The sequence below is a fragment of the Vombatus ursinus genome, unplaced genomic scaffold (assembly GCF_900497805.2).
Source record: "Vombatus ursinus unplaced genomic scaffold, bare-nosed wombat genome assembly UNPS02014774.1, whole genome shotgun sequence".
NCBI lineage: Eukaryota > Metazoa > Chordata > Mammalia > Diprotodontia > Vombatidae > Vombatus > Vombatus ursinus.
In genome coordinates, this window is record NW_020954552.1 from 266,658 (window position 1) to 289,099 (window position 22,442).

At 36.0% G+C, this 22,442-nt stretch overlaps 1 protein-coding gene across 11 annotated transcripts in view; it reads right to left on the reverse strand.

Annotated features, from left to right (window-relative positions):
• Positions 1-22,442, reverse strand: part of SLF1 (SMC5-SMC6 complex localization factor 1) — a 97,776-nt gene that overhangs the window by 6,555 nt on the left and 68,779 nt on the right. For all 11 annotated transcript variants that reach the window (XM_027864290.1, XM_027864294.1, XM_027864284.1 and 8 more), the window contains 4 exons: positions 19,220-19,364; positions 4,297-4,442; positions 2,586-2,749; positions 1,410-1,534 (listed from right to left, as the gene is read on the reverse strand). In XM_027864290.1, the coding sequence (XP_027720091.1) occupies positions 1,410-1,534; positions 2,586-2,749; positions 4,297-4,442; positions 19,220-19,364 (580 nt within the window). The remainder of the gene's footprint in view (positions 1-1,409; positions 1,535-2,585; positions 2,750-4,296; positions 4,443-19,219; positions 19,365-22,442) is intronic.

Here is a 22,442-nt window from a genome sequence, read left to right on the forward strand (position 1 = left end):
CACACACACACACACACACACACACACACACACACACACACACACACGGGGGAAAAGCCCTAGTACCATTTAAAGCTTAAACAACGGTGACAAATAGAATTGCAAGGTCCTGAAATCTCTGTTTTCCAAAAGGGTGCAATTAATGCATGCAAGGTAAAATCGAGTCACATTGACATCTCTGTTGTCACCAAGTGATTAGAATGAACAAGAACCAAAACCATGAACTTGATTTGAGGAGGATAAAAGAAGTTATTGCAATGCCACACAAACTAGAAATCAAATATAAATTGTATATGTAGCTAAAGTTAATTTTCTCTCTTACTGAGATAACGTAACACATTTTTACAGGGTTTAAATTCATGGTACACACCCTAAATACCTCTTTTCAGTCTCTGCCAAGTATTTCTATGGGAAAATTCCTTTCATATGCACAGATAAAAAGACATTTGGAATTTTTCTCTATTATAATTTTTGAATTCTCTTTCTCCTATCCCTAGTTCCTACTGCCGTTCAGCTCAGCATATGTATTAAAAACGGAACAAATAAAAAGGACATTGGTTTTTTTAAATTAATGAATTTTATTAATAAATCACTCTTCTTATATTTTGAGAAGAATGAACAAGTATTTGGCATTTTGTGCCACACAATTAGGAATTTATATTATGTTGAAAGATTAGAACAAGGGTTTCTTTGCCAATATTGTTCCAGATATCCCATGGGGGTCATAATAATAAACATATTTGTATTAGACGCATGATACATAAGGTATAGATCACAAACAAAAAGATGTAGCAAATGATTTGGGCCAGTTACAGCCTCATGTAAGGTATATTTTATTAAGTTTGTGTAGTTAAGTGGAGCCTGAATGAATTATGGCCATGTTATTTCATCCTTTAGGTACTTAGATGCTAGTATAGTTAGGACTAAAAGCCAAACACATTTCATAGTCTGGGCTTGATGCCTGGAAGAAAAGAGTCCATATGCTTAACACAGCTATGTAACATAGCTTACTCCCCAGTCTTTGTTCACAAAATGTCTAGGACTGAAAGAGATGAAGACTGCATTATACTTTCAAATCAGAAGACGCTGATCCTAAGCAACACAGGTTGAGGTGGATTAGCAAAGTAAGGCGGGCAAGTCTGGAATGAGCTTACATAAGCTACATACTGTGTTTAATATTTGGAGAAGGAGAGGGAGAAGAGAAGAGAAGGAATGTGCTATTACACGAAGTATAATCTTTTCATTAATGACATTTTAAGAAAACTAACATGCTATCCAGGAAGGTATTTCTTGGAGGTAGGCCAACATTTTAGTTCAAGCATTCATCAGGACAAGTGTATTAAACTTGTGAGTAATGACTGCAACCATGAAAAGTTCTTAGCATACATTAATTTAGATACTTCGAATACCTCTTAAATTGGTCTTGTGAAAATGCATTTTTGGAAGCAAAGAGCGGCAATTCTCTTTGGAACATGACAATTCTCCTTCCCATTTCTTTTGCGACCTTTTTAATGACAAAGAATGCTTCAGCTCACTAGAAGAAAAATAAGAAATAATGAAGGCTTATTTTTTGGCATGTTCAGCAGACATTAGATTGTGAATTTTTTTTTAAACTAGCCTCTTTTTAATCATAAATTCCTCCTTGTCATGTAAATTCATATTTTGTTTTCTAGGTAGGTCACTTATCCCAGCCTCAACATCTCCCTTGAAGTAGCTATGGTGATATTTTCCCTTTGCTGAACCCTTTACCTAATGACTCCTGGAGAAGTTCACAAACAGTGCATATCCAATAAATGGATAAGAAACAGGGGACCAATTTGAGATAAGAAAAAGTCATGATTAGAAACTCGATGCTCTTCTTCAGTTTCTCAACTTTGCAGCATTCCTTCTTGTTCCTCTACCATCATCATCATCATCATCATCATCATCATGTGACGATGATAAAAACAGCAACAACAGCAGCTAATATCTGTATAGCATTTTAAAGTTTGCAAAGTGCTTTATATATAACATACCCATAACATCTCTACAAGGTAGGTGCTATTACTTATCCCCATTTCACAGATGAGGTAACTGAGGCTGAGAACATTCTATTTCAGTGGAGGTAAGCTTGGTGTATATTTTTTAAAGGTTTCTCTTTTTGGAAAATATTATACAGTATCCCATGAGAAGTTAAGGATGCATGTAGGATTTATGATGTGGTTGCTTATACTCCTGGCCAGAAATTCTGAAGCTGAATCTCCACAGCATTTTAAGTAACAGATAAAGTACATATCACGTATATAATAATAATCATGAAATCAGACAAAAGACTGTGTAAAGCAGTCATTTGGTAAACAATTTCATTTCTCTTGGGAAACATTTTGCCTCAACATTGAGGAAATGGATATGAGTCAATATATGTACATATTGAGAGGCAGGGGAAAAAAACTCAAAACCTTATAGGTTTAGAAATAGGCTTTCTGTCAGTCATCAGGATGCACAGGCTGACCACTCCAGGTCATGTGAAGTTCAAGAAACTGTGCTAGGGCAGAAGCTGCACCTCAAGGCAGAAGACAGCGAGCGATGCTCTAGGTTTTACTTACGGTGCCTCAGGCAACACCTTGGCTTGGTTCTGATCACCATCAGTTAAAATCTTCAGGGCCCTCTGAGAGTCAGGGCCAACCCGATGTCCCAACTTCTTCCGTTTCTGCCCCTTTCTTGATTCAAGCATACCAACTTTTCCCAACGCAGGCAGATAAGCACATACCTGTTGCAAAATAACATCATAATATTACTTTCATGGTCCTATGTATGGCAATAGGAAGCCCGAAAATCATTACCTGATCATTTCTCAATAAAATTTCTCATAAAAATTCTCAAAAAATTTCTCATAAAATTTCTCATAAAAAATAAAAAAAGACATCCTTTCTGCTCTGTCAGTATGGTTGCTACACCATCTCAGTTAATTAAGTATGCTAAAATATGAAGATGATTGCTAAAATTACTATTTCTTCTTTCTTTTTAGTTTTGAACTTTAAGCGATCATTAATTTTCAGGGAATTAACCTTCTTTTGAGCCCAGGATAAACATTTGTAACAAAATTTAAAAAAAGAAAAAGTAGTTCAGTAAGATTAGGTTATTGGAAATAGGTTTTAGTACATTCAGCTCATGGAATGATAGCCCCAGAGCTGAAGGGCCTCAGAGACCAGCTAGTCCAACCCCTTCATTTGACAGTTAAAGAAACTGAGGCTTACGGAAGCTAAATGAGTTAACCCAGGTCAAACAAGTAGTGAGTGGTAGATGTGCGGTTTGAATCCAGGTTTGGGTTGAAATTTTGCTTCTGTCACTAGGCATAGGGTGTCATTTTAGGCAAGTCACTGTACCTCTCTGGCCCTCAGTTTCCCCATCTGTAAAATAAGAGGGTTGAGGTAGATGACCTCTGACATCCCTTCCAGCTTTAGATGATTCCATGACACATAAAGTGACTATTTCACATAACTAAACCAATACCACATGGATGAAAAGAAGCAAAAATGCCTGGATGCAAATAATTAGTCTTTCCTAATTTAATTTTTTTTGGCATTATGCTCATTCAGAAAAGATCCTTTGATTAGTCTTGTGCCTAGCATGTTATGTTGCTTTTGCATAATTTATTTATAAAAAAGTCATCTGATTTATGTACAACTGGTATTTTGCCATTTCAACTTTGTTTATGCATTTGTGCATTAGGAAACAAGTCTGGTGTAAGACATACAATAATGGGTGTGCAAGTCTATGAAAGGGAAAGAAATGTTGCAAAACAGAGAATTTTGCACAACCAATTTGCATAAACAAGTATGTCTGATTCTCATCTCTTCTTGGAACTGCTTGAGAGCATTTAATAATATCCAAAGATGGGCCAGTGATGGCGTTGGCAAGATACAGCTAGAGAACTATGCACTAAATGCACCACTCATGATTGCTAAGATTAGAGTGGGTTTGAGTTGTTTACAAGTAACCTTATTTTAGAATATTAGATATTAAATGGAATTGTTCTCTGTGTCTACTCTTCGATCTTATTTAAAAGAACAGTCTTACATATTAAGCTAGAGAATGAAGAATAAAAATTTTTCTGTTCTGTTTCTAGAGTAGACATTTAAACTTCCTAAGTTCTGTAGTTAACTTTTTTCCCTTCACTAATTTTTCCATCTTTGAGGGGAACAGCACCAACGCACAAGCAAATGTTGGAAATACTTAAATTAATATTTTTAATGAATTAAACTGGTCATATTGATGACTCAGAAATTAAATAGATTTGAGTAGAAGGGTATTTACCATTTTCTGAAGAGAGAGTGGTTCAGGAGAAATACTGATACAGCTCTGTAAACATAACTTTTTAAAAATTGACTCTGCAATGACCATCTGAAGCCAGGATGAAGATAAGGAACTAATGAAACTCTTTAACTCCTCTGAAGAAAAATCTAAAGGAAACAAGTAAAAAAAAAAACAAACAAAAAACACCATAACAATACATTAAGTGTCTACTAGGTATATAAGCATTGTGCTAGAAAACAGGGGAAGAGAAATAGATGAAACATTCCCAAGTGTTTCCTGCCTTCGGAGAGCTTGCAATCTAGTATGCACATACACAGTATTATACGACAGGTAAAAGAAATACAAAGGTGAAACACAATCACTGTGCGTAATGGACCTGATCATTATTTATCCAGATTTTCCTAAAACAGAGTTCTTCTTTTGGAGATATCATAGTACAAAGAACATTGAATTTTAAGTCTGAACACCTGGGTTTGGATTCCAGCTCTGTGAACTAGGCATCCGTAAAATGAGTGGGTTAGTCAAGAATAAGACGATTAATTCTTAACCTCAGCCCTTTGTACTCCCAAAGGACCTATGAATAGATTTCAAGGGGGTCTGTGAACTTGGATGGGAAAAAAAATTCCAACTTTACATTCATCAACTTCTAACAAATATTTGGCATTTCCTCCAATTATGAATTAAAAAAAAATATTTGGAGGACTTTACCAGTCACCAGAGGGGGTCCATGACACAGAAAAGGTCAAAACCTCTAGGTCTAGATCTGTATGGTTTCTTCCAGCTCAAAAATCACATGGTAGCATCCCATATGGTATCAGCACCAAAAGATTTTAATGTGCATTGATATGTAATTTGCAAATAATCAGGGTTGAGTTGATGAGGGAAAGGAATTGGAATGCTTTTTCCGACCACAATCACTAACCTAGCTATTTAACCCAAACCATCTTTCTCACTTTAAGATAAAAAAAAAAAAAAAAAATGTTGCACAACAGAGAATTTTGCATAATTGGGATGCGGGGGGAATGTTGTGTAGAACAGAAGGGTAAGAACAAGACCAATGCTTAAAAGCAGTTTTCAACTTCTCAGAAATAGCAGAAAGCACATATTCCAGCCCTGATCTCTTTTCTGAATACATTGCCTTATGGTAGCAACTTCTTGCTAAACATATCAACATTGATATCCTACTGACCCTCAAATTCAACATATCTAAAACAAAATTTATAATCTTCCTCCCATATTCACTCTCTCCAAAAAACTTCTCTTTTTCTATTGAGTTCACAAAGTTACCACCTTTTAATCACCCAAGTTTACAACCTTAGAGTAATACTTCACAGAATCTTAGATTTGGAAAGCACCTCTCTTGGGTCAGGCCTAACTCAAGGCCAACTCAGTGATGCACTCTCAGGGTTAGAATGCCAGAAAGAATTTGGTGGACCATAAAATGCTATGAAAACAATTTTATTGGTGACAAAGGATAAAGCACACAATTCCTAAGATTAAAAAGATATTTAGATAAAAGGTCTCCCCCCACTCACTCCCCAACTTGTATGTTCACCTTAGCAAATGGCTACTTAGCTGGCCTCAACTTTCTCTTAGCTCCTCCAACCCATCTTCACTCAACCTCCCATCCCCCACCCCAACCTCTCAACAGGTGAGTTCCCTTTAAGCTAGAGCTTTGATGTTTCGGGCAGCAAGGAAGCCAAACCAATGCTGATCCCCTGTAGACTTATATGTACCCTTAAGGGGAACCCAGCCCAGCCTAATGCTAGTAATGCTTCTATAACAAGCTCTCAGAATCCACTCCACAACATTCTGGACAAGTAACCAGTCATTCAGCCTCTTAAGATAAAGAGCTGCAGAAGGAAGAAGGGATCTAGGATCCCATGAGGCAGCCCACTGCACTTGGGGATAGCTCGGTGAGGAAGGTAGCTTCTTTGCAGTTTCTAACCATTGCTCCCATTTCTGCCTTCTGGGGTGAAAAATAACAGGTCGAACCCCTTGCAAACATGACAGTCCTTCAAACTGAAATCAGCTATCATGTTCCTCCTCTCCAGACTAAATATCTCTTGTTCCTTGTACTGATTTCTTATAACATGATCTCAAAGCCCTTCACTGTCTTCATTGCCCTTCCTGGATACACTTCAATTTATCACAGTCCTTCCTAAAAGGAAACTCAGAAATGAACAAAAATATTGCAAATATGATCTGAACAGCGTTCCCTAGTATGGCTGGACCATATCACCTGTCTCATCCAGGGCTATGTCTTTCAATGAAGCCTGCAATTATTTAATTTTTTTTTTTTACTTCTATGTTAGATTATTTACTCTTCCCTCTTCCTCCATACCACTTCTCTCATCTTTCCACTTATCTCCACCCTTCAGAGCACTCTTTGTAGTTCAGGTCCTTATCACCTCTCACATGGAATACTCTAACAACCTTCTGATTGGTCTCTCTGCTAGTCTCTCTGCCCTCCAACCCACATGTGCCAAAATAATCTTCTTAAGGTATATATCTGACAATGGAGCACAGATCTTTAGGGGCTCCCTTTTGTCTCTAGGATAAAATAATAATTCCTCAGACTGACATCTAAAGCCCTTCGTGATCTAGATACACAAGCCCCTTCCCCTTTCTAGACTTATTTCCTATTACAGCCTGCATTCTAGTCAATAGCTATTTGATGAATGTAGGTTAGATCTCCTACCTCCAGGGCTTTTACATTAGTTGTTTCCCATGCTAGGAATCTCCCTCTTCTCCTCCCCTATCTGAATCATTATCTACATTCAAGGCTCAGCTTAGTACTATTAGAATACTAGAGCTCTTTACCTCTTTAAATTATCTTGCATTTTCTTAAGTAAATTCACATGCTGAATCCCCATAGAATGTGAGCTCTATTAGGGCAGGGACTGTTTGTTATTGTTGTTTCTTTTCTCCTCTGTATCCCCAAGTTTTTATGTGGTTTGGAAAATGTAATATAGTTCTCAGTACCTTAGACCTGTATCACAACTATATATGTATAAACACATACATATATATATATATGTTAAAATTTTTATGTACTACATCATTAATAGATAGATTTCACTTTAAAAAAGTTTTCTTCCCGAATTTGATTTCTTGAAGTTTACAGTACTGTGGTTTCCCATAGTAACTTGAACACATGCTGATATTCTTAGATCTTCCTGACTCCAGGCCCAGTACTCAATCCACTGTGCCACCTAGTTGCTCCTAGCCCTGATAATAATTCTCAATCTACTTGTTTGTGTTTACATTCATGTAACACAGACCATATTTTTGTCTTTCTTTGAATCAGTAGCTATTAGTATACTGCCTAGAACATAGCAGGTGCTTAACAAATGCTAAATGACTTGACTCAAAAAAGGTGGTAGGGGATGGGATCAAGGATATAAGTATGGAGGTGTGCCTTGGCAAGAAGATTAATTTCTTTCTTAGTCTAGAACAAAGGAAAAAAATTGGGAACAATTTGGGTAGGGTGCTTCCTTTTCCTCAGTGATTTGAAAGGAGGAAAGAAGATGACATGATTTAGGTGGGTTTTGAGTTATAAAAGAGGGCAAAAGAAAGCTCAAGGGGAATAATCTCAATTTTTTCAGTGAAGTAGGAGGTGAGATAGATTAGTAAGTCACGGAAGAACAAAATATTTGATATCTAATAGTCAGTAGGCCCAATGGATATTAGATAAGATGAATTTGTAATGTAACATAAACCTGTGATTATAGGATCATAGATTGAGAGCCATAGGGGATCATGGAAGCTATTGAGAGTGAGGTTTAAAGGGGTAGGCACAATTATATGCCTTTCTCTCATAGCACTGAAAAGCATGGAAGTAGGAACAGAGACATTATCTGCACTCTCTCCCTTCAGAAGGACTCTATTAATTTCATATACTTTGTATTTTCTTGTGTACGTGTAGCTCTCCTTGATGACAGGGATTATTTTGTTTCTGTCTTTGTATTCCCAGTGCCTTGTACAAAGTAAGTGCTGAAGGCAAGAGATAACCAAAGGATTTGGAAAGATTTCTAGCAACAGTTCAAAGGAATCAAAAAATAATGGTCAAATATATAGTACACCTAGTCAACTAAACAGTCAAGGTGGTATAGGAAAGTGTTTGGGGGTGATGAACTGGGAGAACGGTGAAGGGAAAAAGAAGAAGGAAAGACCAATAAAGATGTAAATGGAAAAAAAAATCTAATCAGAAAGGATACAGAAACTGGGATCATTAGCTTGAAGAAGAAATCGCTGAAAGTCATCTTCCAATTCTAAAGTATGTTATATTATATTGTTATATTATATTGTTATATTATATTATACTATATAGAAGATGGCAATTAACTCTTTTCCATCTTTCCTCAGGACAGAATATAGAGGAAATGAACTTATACCTCCAAAATCAGGAATTTAGGTTAAAGAGATACTTTTAAAATACTTTGGAAATGGTATGAAGAATCTCCTCTCATAGTTTTTAGAAATGAGATATCTCATCTGTTTGAGCTGAATTAAGCATAACCTGGGAATAAGGAAGAAATATGGATTTAGGTCAGCTTCAGACATATTTTCTAACTTTATGATTCTATGAAAAAAAAAACTTAAAAATCCAACAAATGCCACTAAAAATTCAGTCAATTATGTATGAATACTTATTACATAGATTCTTTGTTTACCAGTAATGAGAAAGACTACTGTTACATGTTCAATGGAAAGTTACAGCAATACTAAGAGGTCAATTCTAACATCATTATTAATGACCTAATAGAAGCAAACCAAAGATTTATTAACTCTGTGTATATTCAGCAAAACTGGAAAGCAGGGCAAAGAAATGTGAAAATGTCAGTTAGAAATAAGAGAATCAAATTAAAATTTTTTCAAATCAAGTCAGGTTTTCCCAGGGGGGTGAAAAACCCTAACATTAAAGAAGAGGAAAGGAATATGGGGGAAAGTAGTAATGACAAAAGGAAAAAATAGGCAGCAGATTTTCAGACTTCTACAATAAAAATGCATAATTTAAGAAAGCAACATGAAAGACCTGGTTCAGTCACAATGGGACATTGTGGCATTAAAATGAATACATAAGAAATAACGAACTCTGTATATTTGCTGAGAGAAAGTTGCTGCCCACTTATATTAACTACTGATTTACTTTCTAGCTTTTGAGTAAGAATAAGCAAGATTAAATGTTAAACAAAAGGCAATAAAAAAATCAAAAGTAAGGGGCAGCTAGGTGGTACAGTGGATAGAGCACTAGTCTGAGAGTCAGGAGGACCCCAGTTCAAATCCAGACTCAGATACATAACACTTACTAGCTGTGTGACTTGGGGCAAATCACTTAACTCCAACTGCCTCATTCAAAAGAACAAAAAACAAAAGTAAATTAAGGAGTAACTAGAGCCATTTTTGGAGTGCTTACTGAAAAATTCCAATGGACCAATCTCCTTCCCATCTTGACTCATCAGGCATTACGGATTCAAAAAATGTTTCAAGCTCTGACTTTAAACATTGATAAAACAAAAGGTTCAAATAAAATTTAAAATATTATCTTTCAAAAGTAAAATATAGAAGTTTAATTATACTTCAGTCCGTACTGTATCACACATTAACCTCTGTCAAAATAGCATTTGTGATCACTTATATTTTGTTATGTAGTCTCCTGAAATGTAGGTGCTAGCTGTATCTCCCCCAGGATCAGGATAAAAAAAAAAATAGAGGGTTTTGGTAGCCAAACATCAAGTTCTTTGAGAATGAGAACTAACCATTGTAAGACTTCTATTGTTTCTGAGGGGGAAAAAACAACATCATTAAACTATATTTGAGAAATGACGAAAAAAAAAAAAATCACCAGACAGCATAGTAAAGGGAGATTAAGTTTGATCTAAGAAAGGTTAAAAGTCATGTGATAAAAGATAGCTATCTTTCAAAACAGTCATCACCTCACTCCTCAATGAAAAAGGAGAAAAGAAATGAGATGAGTACTTTAGATCAAAATCTTCTAACTTTTGTACTATAAAAAAGGCCTCTCTGCAGAAGGCAAAAGCATTGTATAAATCCTGAACCCACTTATTACCTAGATTCCTATTCTGAAATTTTCTCTTCTAAGTGCTAAAGTGCTTGATAGCAAATTCAAGAACTTTTACTTTCCCCTTCTAAACAAAACCAAACTACACAGAAGCATTTCTTACTGAAAACAAACAGTCTTTGCCTCGACAACTAAAAAATTTGGAATTATAGAAGATTTGCTTTTACAACAATCGTTAATGATACAGGGGACTAGAAAAAACTAAGCTAATTCAGGATGTGCTAGCATTGGGTACTGATTTTCTGGACTATAGAAAAAGGATCTTAACAGTTCCAGAGGAAAACCTGTATAAAATGATTCAGAGTGAAGTGAGGAGGACCAGGAGAACAATTCATACAATAAAAACAAAACTGTAAAAACGAACAACTTTGAAATATTTAAGAATTCTCATCACTGTAATGACCAACCATGTTTCCAGAGGACTCTTGATGAAACATGTTACCTACTTCCTGACAGAGGTGATGGACTCAGAGAGCAAACTGAGACATATATTTTTTTCTGGACATGCCCAATGCAGGAATTTTGTCTGACTAGACATATTTGTTATAAGGGATTTGTTTTTCAACTGGGAAAAGAAGTGGAAGTAGAAGAGGAAAAAGGTGGATTTTGGTTAAATAAAAAATAAAAATTAATTTTTTTTAAAGGACCATAGATTTAGAGCTGGAAAGAACTTCAGATCAGAGAACATTTAGTCCCACCCTTTCACTGCAGGACCAGAGAGATTAAGTGGCTCGCCAAAGGTCATGCAGGTAATAATCATCAGAGATGAGATTTGAACCAAAACCTCTGATTGACCAGCCAGTTCTCTTTCCACTCTACCATGCTGCTTCCGAGCCAAGAATTTGATTCTGAAAGGGAAAGAGATCTAGGAAGACAGCCTGAAAAGAATTTTCTTTATTAAACTGTCTTCTTTAAAGTACCACCATGCTGGAATGAAGAGAACCCTGAATTTGAAACCTGAGGATCAAGGTTTGATCCTCCCAATGTGACCCTGAACAAGTCACTGTCCTCTGCATCGCAGCTTTCACATTTGCTAAATGAGGTCAGATTACATTATTTGAGATATCCCTTCCCACCCTAAATTCTATGGTTACTTTGAGGTCAAAACTAACTGGCAGAAGAGAACAATGACATTGCTGACAGAATCAAGGACTAAGTGCAGAGAAGATCAAATGACAGAAAAAGTAAAAAGAATCATGAAGTTTCTAATCTTGGGGACTATTTTTTAAAAATTTTTATTTACATCTTTTGTTTTTATATAGCTTACATTTCTCCCTTATTCCTCTCCCTGCGCACAAGAGCCATCCCATATAACAAAGACTTTTTTAAAAAGGAAAAGAGAAAAGATCAGCAAAACCGATCAGTATAGTGAAAAAAGTTGGGCAATATATGCAATTTTCCAAACCTGTGGATCCCCCATCTCTGCAAAGTAGTGGGGGAAAGGGTCCTCTCCTATCTTTTGTTTGGGGCCAAGCTCATTCTTTGCATGATATAGGGAACAATTGATAATAATCAGTCATGGGGAAAAACAGCAAAACAAAATTGCCTTATGGTATAAAAAAATCAGTAGGATCCCAGGGACTAAAATTCTACATGGGAAATGAGGTAAGGAGGAAGGATGGAAAGGTCTTGAGTGAAATTCTGAAGAAACAAGAGAAATGATTCCAACGAAGAAGGGAAGAAAAGGAGTTATGTAAAGAGACAATGGATGCATTAGGAACTAATCAACCAACTCAACTTTTCAAAAAGATGAAAAGATGGAAGCAGGAAAAGGTAAAAAAAAAAAAAAAGAAAGAAATTTATCACATGGTACTGTAGTATCAGATGTGCTAAAACTCAAAATGATTTGAAACTGGTGAGGAAAGTTAAGAACAACAACAAAAATGGTGTGGTGTCCTGTCGCCCCCCCCCCCCCACCGCAAGCTATGTGAAGGAAAATAAGGGGATGATAGAATGAGACCATAGCCCAGAGTGGACAACCAAAGGAAATCAGAGAAAGAAGGCAGAGCTGCTTAATTCTAAGTTAGTCTCTACTGCCTTTGCCAAGGAGAAAGTTCTTTGGCCTGGAAGGTACAAAATAAAATAGTTAATAGGGAAATAATTAAGGAGATAGTGAGTATACTCAGCTGGTTACTATTGAGTTCAAATCCCCTGGCCAAAGTTAGGTTTTTCAAAGACTAAAGAATAAAAGGGATGCAGGGAAGAGATAGAGCATGCAAGCAAAGATAAGTGAGTTTGATTTGGATTCGTGATAAAACACCTGAATGTACTGTTAAAAGGACTTTTTTTGGGTGAATATCCAGGATATTGTCATCACAAAGACCTAGCATGGTTTTATCAAGAACAGATTATACCAGATGAATTTTATTTACTGGCAGGTTTAGTAATCTGGTAGGTAGAAGAATATTGTAGATACATAGTTTGACTAGATTTTAGCAAAGCATTTGATAAAGTCTTTCATGCTATTCTTATGGAAACAATGCAGTAACATGGGACTGATGACAGTAAAGTTAGATAGCTTCCAAACTGGCAGAATGACTAAACCAAAAGAGCAGTCATGAATGGTTTGACGTCAAGTTGGAAGATCTCCAATGCATTAGAGATCTGTACTTGGACATATCCTATTTTTCAATTAAATAGATAAAGGAATAGCTAGCACACCTGTAAAATTTGCAAATAATGCAAAGGTAATATGTACCAGATAACAGGTTCAGGAACCAAAAAAGATCTTCAAAGCTTAACACATTGGACTGAATTGAATAAGACCAAATTTATAAACACATCGGTTCAAAAAGTCAATTTCATAAATATAAGATGGAGGTACCATAATAGACAGCGGTTTTGCTGAAAAAAGATAGGGGTGTGAATTTGTATGAAAAGCTATGAGTCAAGAGTGTGATATGAAAGCTGAAAAAGCTAATGTGATCTTAAGCTGCACTGAGAAGCACAGCTTCCAGGAAGAAGAAGATGACAGTCTTGTTGTACTTTGAGCTAATCTGATAACCTCTGGATTACTATACTCAGTTCTGGGTACCACAGTTTAACGAGGACACAGCTAAACTGCAGGTTTGCTAGAGGACAACTAGGATGGTTAAGAATTATGAGGTCACACCCTGTGAGGATTGGTAGAAGGAGTCAATGTTCAGCTTGGAGAAAAGACTGAGGGGGACATGAAGGCTTGGCCTCAAGTATCTGGAGGGCTATCAAACAGAAATAGGGTTAGATTTGTGTAGCGTTGCTCTAGAAAGTAGGACTAGGAACAAAAAGAGGTTGCAAAGAGGCAGATTTAGGATTAATGGTGGAAGAAACTACTTAACAATCACAGCTTCATTGGTGAGCTTGAAGCAAAGGCTGGATGACTACTTGTTAGGAATGTTGTAAAAAGGATTCTTGTTCAGATATGGGTTGAAACAGCTGTTCCCTTAAGTCCTTTCCAACTTTGAAATTCTGTGACAGGTTGTAAAACTGAATGTTTCCGATTCGACATTCATGAGAACAAGGAGTTAAAAGGCTACACAGGCATCCCTCATCTTATTGCATTTTGCAGATATTATGGTTGTTTTTGTTTTTTTCCCACAAATTTATGTTTTGTGGCAACCCTGCATCAAGCAAGTTTATCAGTGCTATTTTTCCAAAAGCATATCCACACATTGTGTTTCTTCATCACATTTTGGTAATTCTTGCATTTTCATTATCATCATATCTGTTATGGTGATCTGTGATCAGTGATCTTTGATTGTAATTATTTTGGGGAGCCATGTACCAAGCTACATAAGACAGTGAACTTAATTGATAAATGTTGTGTGTGTTCTGACTGCTCCATTGACCAGGCATTCCCCATCTCTTTCCTTCTCTTCTGGACTCCCTATTTCCTGAGATGCAATAATATTGATATCTGACCTATTAAAATCCTTACAGTGACCTTTAAGTGTTCAAGTGAAAGAAATGGCCAATTCATGTGGCAAACTTCACTGTTGTCTTACTTTAAGAAATTGCCACAATCACCCCAACCTTCAGCAACCACCACCCCGACCAGTTAGCAGCCGTCAATGTCAAGGCAAGATCCTCTGTCAGCAAAAGGATTACAACTTGCTGAATGCTCAGATAATGGTTAATAGTTTTTGGCAATTAAGTATTTTTTAATTAAGGCATGCACATGGGTTTTTTTAGACATAAGACTATTATACACTCAATCTACTACAGTATAGTGTAAAAATAAACTTATATGCACTAGGAAACCAAAAAATTTTTGTGACTTGCTTTGTCGTATTATTTGTTTTATTGCAGTGGTATGGAACTGAACCCACAATATCTTCAAGGTATGTTTGTGCACATTCTTGCAATCCTCTCCCTCTATTTCTTTTTTCTTTTGTTTTTTTGGGGAAGAGATAAGATTATAATTGGGAATCGAGTGGTAAAACCATGTACACAAATCATTCCTATTTTTAAAATTTCCTTTTTTAATGAGGTCGTGCTCATTTAAATCATCCAATGAAATAGTTAGAATATCAATGTCAAGGCCAAGATGGAGAAAAACCAGGGACTCATCTGAGCACTCCCAATTTTCAAACAAACACCTTTAAATAGCACCTCAAAAGGAATTCTGGAGTGACAAAACCCACAAAAGGATGGGGTCAAACAATTTTTCAGCCCCAGACAACTTAGAAGGTCAGCAGGAAAGATCTACTGACTAGGGTGAGAGTAGAGTCCAGTTCAGCAAACCAGCAGCAGGCTTGGGGGTGACTGAATCAGTTGCAGCAGTATCAACTTCTGGAGTTCTCAGGCCACAGAAAATAAAGGGGTTGGACACCTGGTCAGGAAATTATAGGGGTCCCTTTGCCGGTAGTGAGTGCAGAACTCTGTTGCATTGCTCATATGCAGATCCATGTCACTGTCTTAGGTTGCAGTTCCAGGGTGAGGGGCAGCATTAGCATACCAGACTTTGAGGCCGCGGGGAAGTAGGTAACCTGGTCACAGCTTCAAGAAGGAAAAGAGTGCTTGTGGTTGCTCACAGATCACAACATAGGCTAGGAGAGCAGGAATCACACCTCTTCTTAGATCATAACACCTTAGAAGAACTGAAAACTTACAGACACCCAGAACTAGGTCTGGGAGTAGCAGCATCAAGAGAGGTCCAAAGTTTGGAACAAGGCCCCCTCAACCTTGGGAGCAGAGAACAACTTTAACTTAGAGTTACAGGTCAAGAAATAGACTGGAAAAATGAGCAAACAACAGAAAAAGAACCTGACCATAGAAAGTTGCTAAGAGCAAAACACAAACTCAGAAGAAAAAAGCTAAATCAAAATGGTTATATCCAAAGCTTCAAAGCAAAATGTGAATTCGTCTTAGGCCCAAAAATAATTCTTGAAGAGCTCAAAAAGGATTTTAAAAATCAAATAAGAGAGGTACAGGAAAAATTGAGAAAATAATGCAAGAAAATCATGAAAAAAAAAAGTCAACAGTTTGGAAAATGAGGCACAAAAAAGTACTGAAGAAAATAATACCTTAAAAAACAGAACAGGCCAAATGATAAAAGGGGCACAAAAATTCATTGAAAAAAAGAACTCCTTAAAAAATAGAATTGGCCAAATGGAAAAGGAGGTCCAAAAGCTCAGTGATGAAAATAATTCCTTAAAAATTAGAATTGGGCAACCAGAAGCTAATGACTCCAGGGGACATCAAGAAAAAAAAATCAAAAAAATGAAAAAAAAAAAATAGAAGAAAATGTGAACTATCTCATTGGAAAAACAGCTGACCTAGAAAACAGATCCAGAGGAGATAATTTAAGAATTACTGGACTACCTGAAAGCCATGACCAAAAAAAGATCCTAGGCATTATTTTTCAATAAATTATTAAGAAAAACTGCCCTGATATTCTGGAACCAGAGAGTAAAATGTAAATTGAAAGAATACACCAATCACCTCCTGAAAGAGATCCCAAAATGAAGGAATAGTATAGCCAAGTTCCAGAGTTCCAGGTCAAGGAGAAAATACTGCAAGTAGCCAGAAAGAAACAATTCAAATATTGTGGAGCCACAGTCAGGATAACATAAGATTTAGCAGCTTCTACATTAAAGGATCGGAGGGCTTGAAATATGAGGCTAAAGGAGATAGGATTACAACAAAGAATCACCTACCTAGCAAAACTAAATATAATCCTTCAAGGAAAAAAAAATGGATATTCAATGAAATAAAAGAATTTCAAACATTCCTGATGAAAAGACCACAGCTGAATAGAAAATATGACTCAAATATAAGAATCAACAGAAGAATAAAAATGTAAACAGGAAAGAGAAATCATAAGGGATTCAATACATTCTTATATGGGTAGATGATATTTGTAACTCCTAAGTACTTTCTCATTAGGGCAGTTAGGAGGAGTATACATAGAAAGAGGACACAAGTGTGCGTTGAATATAATAGGATGATATCTAAAAAAATAATATTAAGGGACAAGAAAGAGGAATGCTCTGGGAGAAGGTGAAAGGGAAAGGCAGAATGGAATAAATTATCTCACATAAAACACACACAAAATTGCTTTTACTGAAGAGGGGAAAATGACAGAATTGGTGAGGAATGCTTAAACCTCACTCTTATTTGAACTGATTCAAAGAGGGAATAACACACAAACACACCCACACACTCAATTGGATATAGAAATCTATGTTACCCTACAGCAAAGTAGGAGGGAAAGGGGAGTGTGGAGGAGGGCGGGGAGGGGCACTGTTTGGTAGGGAGGGCAGAATGGGGGAGGCAATAATCAGAAGCAAAACATTTTTGAGGATGGATAGGGTTGAAAGGAGACCCTTTTATTAGTGGCAAAGAATGGCTGAACAAGTTGTGGAACATGATTGTGATGGAATACTACTAGTATGCTATAAGAAATGATGAGCAGGATGCTCTAGGAAAAACCTGGACAGACTTATATGAACTGATGCAAAATGAAATGAGCAGAACCAGAAAAAAACCAGAAACCCTCATAAAATTTGGTAATATTTAATGGGACTAATCCTCCAAGGAAAAGGAGTGGTTGGATCCCACTTTAGACTGATCTAGCTTAATTTTTACCTGTACAACCTGTTCTAGGCTAGAAGTCTAAAAGAGCTAATACATCCTTAATTATAAGGCATTCTGTTCTCTTTTCTTTCACAGGATGAAGGAAAATTTATTAAAATGATTTATTCTGCTACTAGAATAAGTAGAGATAAGTAGACAATGCTAGACTAAACTGTTCCATATAAGAAAGACTTTTAAGACACTATGGAGTGCTTTACTTTGTACAGCGTAGCATTTTTTCTGTCAAATTATCATTTTCATATGGAACAATCTGTATTCAAATAAAAAACCTAAATTACATTTTAAAAACACAGATAAATGATTAAATTTGGAAGAAGTAGCATGATATAATGGAAATAAAGTTAAGACCCAGAATTATATGACGGCTTTGTCACTTAGCCATGTGACTATGGCAAGCTATTTAATATTGCTTAGCCTCAATTTCTTTATTCGTAAAACAGAGATTACTTGCACTATTTACCTTGAAGGATTACTGTTCCTTGTGAAAATGCTTTATAACGGCTAGTGGGTCTATACCTCAAAGAGATTAAAGAACAAGGAAAAGGAATGATATGTACAAAAATATTTATAGCAGCTTTTTCTGTGGAGGCAAAGAACTGGACACTGAAGGCCTGCCCATCAACTGGAGAATGGCTGAACAAATCATGGTAGATGAATGCAATGGAATACTATTGTGCTATAAGGAATGACCAGGGGGATGGCTTCAGAAGCACCTGGAAAGACTTGTATGAACTGACACGAAGTAAAGTGAGCAGAACCAGAGGAATAACTTAAACAGTGACAGTAATATTATAAAGATCAATTCTGAATGACTTAGAAACTCTGATCTACACAATAACCAACTGCAAGTACAAAGGACTCATGACGAAATATATCTACCTTCTGATAGAGAACAGACAGGCTCTGGAGCACAAACCAAAACATATTTTCTTTTTTTTTTTGGACACAGCTAATTCACGAATTTGTTTTGCACAACAATACATGTTTGTCTTGCTTTCTCAATGGATGGGAATAGGGGAGGGGGAAGAGCAGCTAGATGGCACAGTGGCTATAGCACCAAGCCTGGAATCAGGAAGACCTGAATTCAAATCTGTCGTCAGATACGTATTAGCTGTGTGACCCTAGGCAAGTCATTTAACCCTGTTTGCCTCAGTTTCCTCATTTGTAAAATGAGCTGGAAAAGGAAATGGCAAACCACTCCAATATCTTTGCCAAGAAAACACTAAAGGGGGTCATAAAGAGTCAGGCATGACTGAAAAACTACTGAATAACAACAAGGAGGGTGAGGGAGAGAATTTGAAACTGAAAATAAAATACAATTGAATTTAAAAAATAAAATCTAAAAAAAAACTGCCCTAAGTCAAAGAGAAATCTTGAATCACAATTAAATGTGGGATCCTTATTTGCAAGCCAGATGCTAACCAGAATTTTTATACAGCAATGCACTTCATACCTGAAGTTTAGTTGGATTTCATGCTTTGTTCAATACTCATTACAAGCTATAAAATGCCATTTGTTTCTTCATGTAATTTAAAATAAATTACTTCAAAATGTAAAAAAAAAATGCTTTGTAAACTAAAATATACTTTATCACTGTGCACTATTAGTAGTTTAATAGGAATAGTATTAATAGTTTAATAGAAAGTTGACATAAGTGGCAAAATATCACAAATATTTGCTAAATGTTAAACAAAAAAACATAAAACTAATTCCTTGAGTAAGGCTGAAAATAATCAACGATCTATCCAAAGACATACTCACCATCACAAGAAACAGCAACATGATTTCCTAGAGCAGACATATGTTTCATCACATTTTTGTCTTTCTTAAGACCAAGAAATATCCAATATTCTACTACTGCTCCAAGAATCTCATTCAGCAGATAAGCCATTTCATTTTTGAAGGCCTAATACGGTAAGAAAAATTACTTTTAAAAAGGTAATCTGATGTTTAGAACAGTATATTAATCATGTGCATGCTATTTAAAAATTCACTGTGCAAAGTAACCTGGAATTTTAATTGTAGACATGCCAAAAGTAAAATACTTAACATGGATACATAGGACATGATAGAGATAGGTATAAACTTTCTTAGAAACATTTTTTAGTTGTCAAAACAGGCTATGTAGAAACCCAGACAAATCGACATCCTCGAGCTTCTTTCACAGATTATTTGGAAAGATTACAGAAAACCACTATTGTTAGTATTCTATAAGATCCCAGTAAACACCAAAAAGGGGTTTGGTTTTCGCTCTCGCAGTATATTTGTGACTATAGGGTCTGAATTATTAAGATCATACACAGCACATGTAGACAGAAAAGAACTGGCTTATAACTTCTGCTATTTCTTTGCAAATTATGTCCACAGACAGAACCAAACTTTATCTCTTTGTAAAATTGTAATTTCCAGGAATAGGACTGAAAAAGGAAATGACTTTTTTAAATGATTAGTTTTTATTCTGAGTTTAACACCACAGAAAATGAGCATTTCCAGACACAAAGTAAAATAGAAAGAGGACCCATCTCCATTACGTAGAGTTTGTAAAAAATTAAATGAGTTGTGAAAAACAGAGATTAAGGCTTCAAACAAAAGAATTTTCTGTTACTCAAAAAATTGATTAAATTGAGTCTTCTTAACTAATGATTAGATGTAAATCAAATCTACACTGTCCATCATGAATATGTCTACAGATATTTAACAGTTAAGAAAAACAAAGTGTAAGTATTGGCTGACTTTTGTCCTTTCTAAATTCAATATTATTAAGCTCCTCTACAAGCTGATAGTAATAGTCATCAAGTCTTTCTTGTTACTAGAATTTGGTAGAAATGTACTTTATTTTTCATTCATGAAATTTATTAAGAATTAAGGTAACTTAGGTCCAGAAATATAATTTTCATTCAGAAAACATTAAATTGATTTAAATGAATACCTTGCTTTTCTCTATCAAAATACTTTAGGTTCTTTGTAGGAAAGTAAGATGATGACATTGCTAACTTCTCTTTACTTCCTCTATTTGGTAAGTCTTAAAGAGTTGCCTGAGACTCAGGATTTGCTCATGGTCACACAGACATTAAGAGTCAGAGGCAGTATTTGAATCCAGGCCTTTCTGACTCTAAGTCCAGCACTATATACACTGGACTACAAAGTAATGAAGTCATTTATGTATGTAATTTATGTTCAAATAGTTGCACAGTGGGTATATATACTGTAGAAACTGCTCTGCAGAAAGCAATTGTAATAGTGGAATTGGGTTGGAATGCCAGCTCTGTTGCTTACTATCTATATGTCATTGGGTCAGTCGGTTAAAGTCTCTGAGCCTCAGTTTCCTCGTTTATGAAATGAGAGGCTGTACCAGATGACCCTTCAGGATCTCCCGGCTCTAAATCAATAATCCAGAAGAAAACACAATGAATGAACAAGAAAATGATTCACTTGACAAATGCTAAATTTGGGAGCTGTTTGCTAATATCCTAATTGTTCTGTTATCTTGCATGCCGTCCAACAGTGCTAGCTTTATTTGTACTTTGGGAACACAATGAAAACTGATGTTCATAGCTGTGACGTGAAGTTTTTGCAACATTCTGCATGGCTTCCTTGAATTGCTGAGGAAAAATAATACTCAGCATAGAGAAGTAGCATAGAGATGAAGAGAGAGCTGTCCTAGAGGTAGCAAGCCCTGGGTTCATATTCTGCTTCGGACATTTTGCTAGCTACACAATTTCGACACTGCCTCAGGCATCTCACTAAGTTGGAAGGAGTTGCCATACAGAAGACACCACAAGTCCTTAATGAAATGAAGTGTGTTTCAATAAAGTTTTATTGTTGAGTATGTTTTATCTTGCTGTCACTTTCTGAATATTGCTAATAACTATTAACTAGAATACTGAGTTAACCAAAATACTGATTAATAATAGCTACAATATTTAATTAACCAGAGCAATATCAAGCAAGGTGTTTACCATCTGACCAGTTAAGATAATAACCTTACTTGCACAGCCTAACATGAGTTGTTTTGTTCAAATTTACTTTTGTGATGAACTTAACAATCATCACCAAAATACACATTTTAGTATAAAATACCAAAAAGATTGTATATAAAATCATAAGTTGCTGTGATGTAGTTTATTTTTTAAAGTGTATATTGAATTTAACATAGTAGTAACAACACTGCCTGACTTTTTTTGTGTCCCTTCTGAATATCTTTTTACTTGTTTTTTAATTTTTATTGATACTCTTTAAAAATTGCAGCTCTATAACTACCCACTAGCCCAGCTCTGCAACCCAAACAGGCACCTTTCCTTGTAACATGTAAGTATAGGCAAGCAGTAAAATAAATAGGCACACTGGTCATACACCAACCCTTTTTCAAAGCACTTTCCATGAGCACTATTTCAGCTGATCTTCAGAACAATCCTATGATGGAGGCAGGATAGACACCATCATTCCCATTTTATAGACAGGCTAAAGAGGGTTTAGTGGCATGGCTTTTTTTGACAGAAAAGATGGGGCAATTAAAACTAAAAGAGGTCTTTTGACTTCTAGTCCAGATTCTTGACCTTCACCCTTGTGGATGAGCCTACAACAGACTGCTAAAGACAAGAGCTTCACCAGTACAATAAAATGAAATAAGACAATAATTTAATGTACTGCCAACCCTTTCAAAACAATAACAGGAGTTGACAGTTATACTGTGCTTGAAGGTTTACAAATATTTAATGAACATTATTTCATTTCATCTTCACATCAAAGTAAGCACTGCAGGTATAATTGTCCCCTGCTTTCTGGATGAGAAAACTAAGGCCCAGAGATATTGAGGGATTTGCCCACGGTTACAAAGTTCCTAAACGTCTGAGGTAGGATTTGAATACAATAGTGTTTTAACACAGGAGAGAGAGAGTGTTGTAGCAGAAAGAATCCATAATTAGGAGCTAGATAACCTGGGCCATAATTAGAGCTCTATCACAGAACAGCAATGTGAATTCTG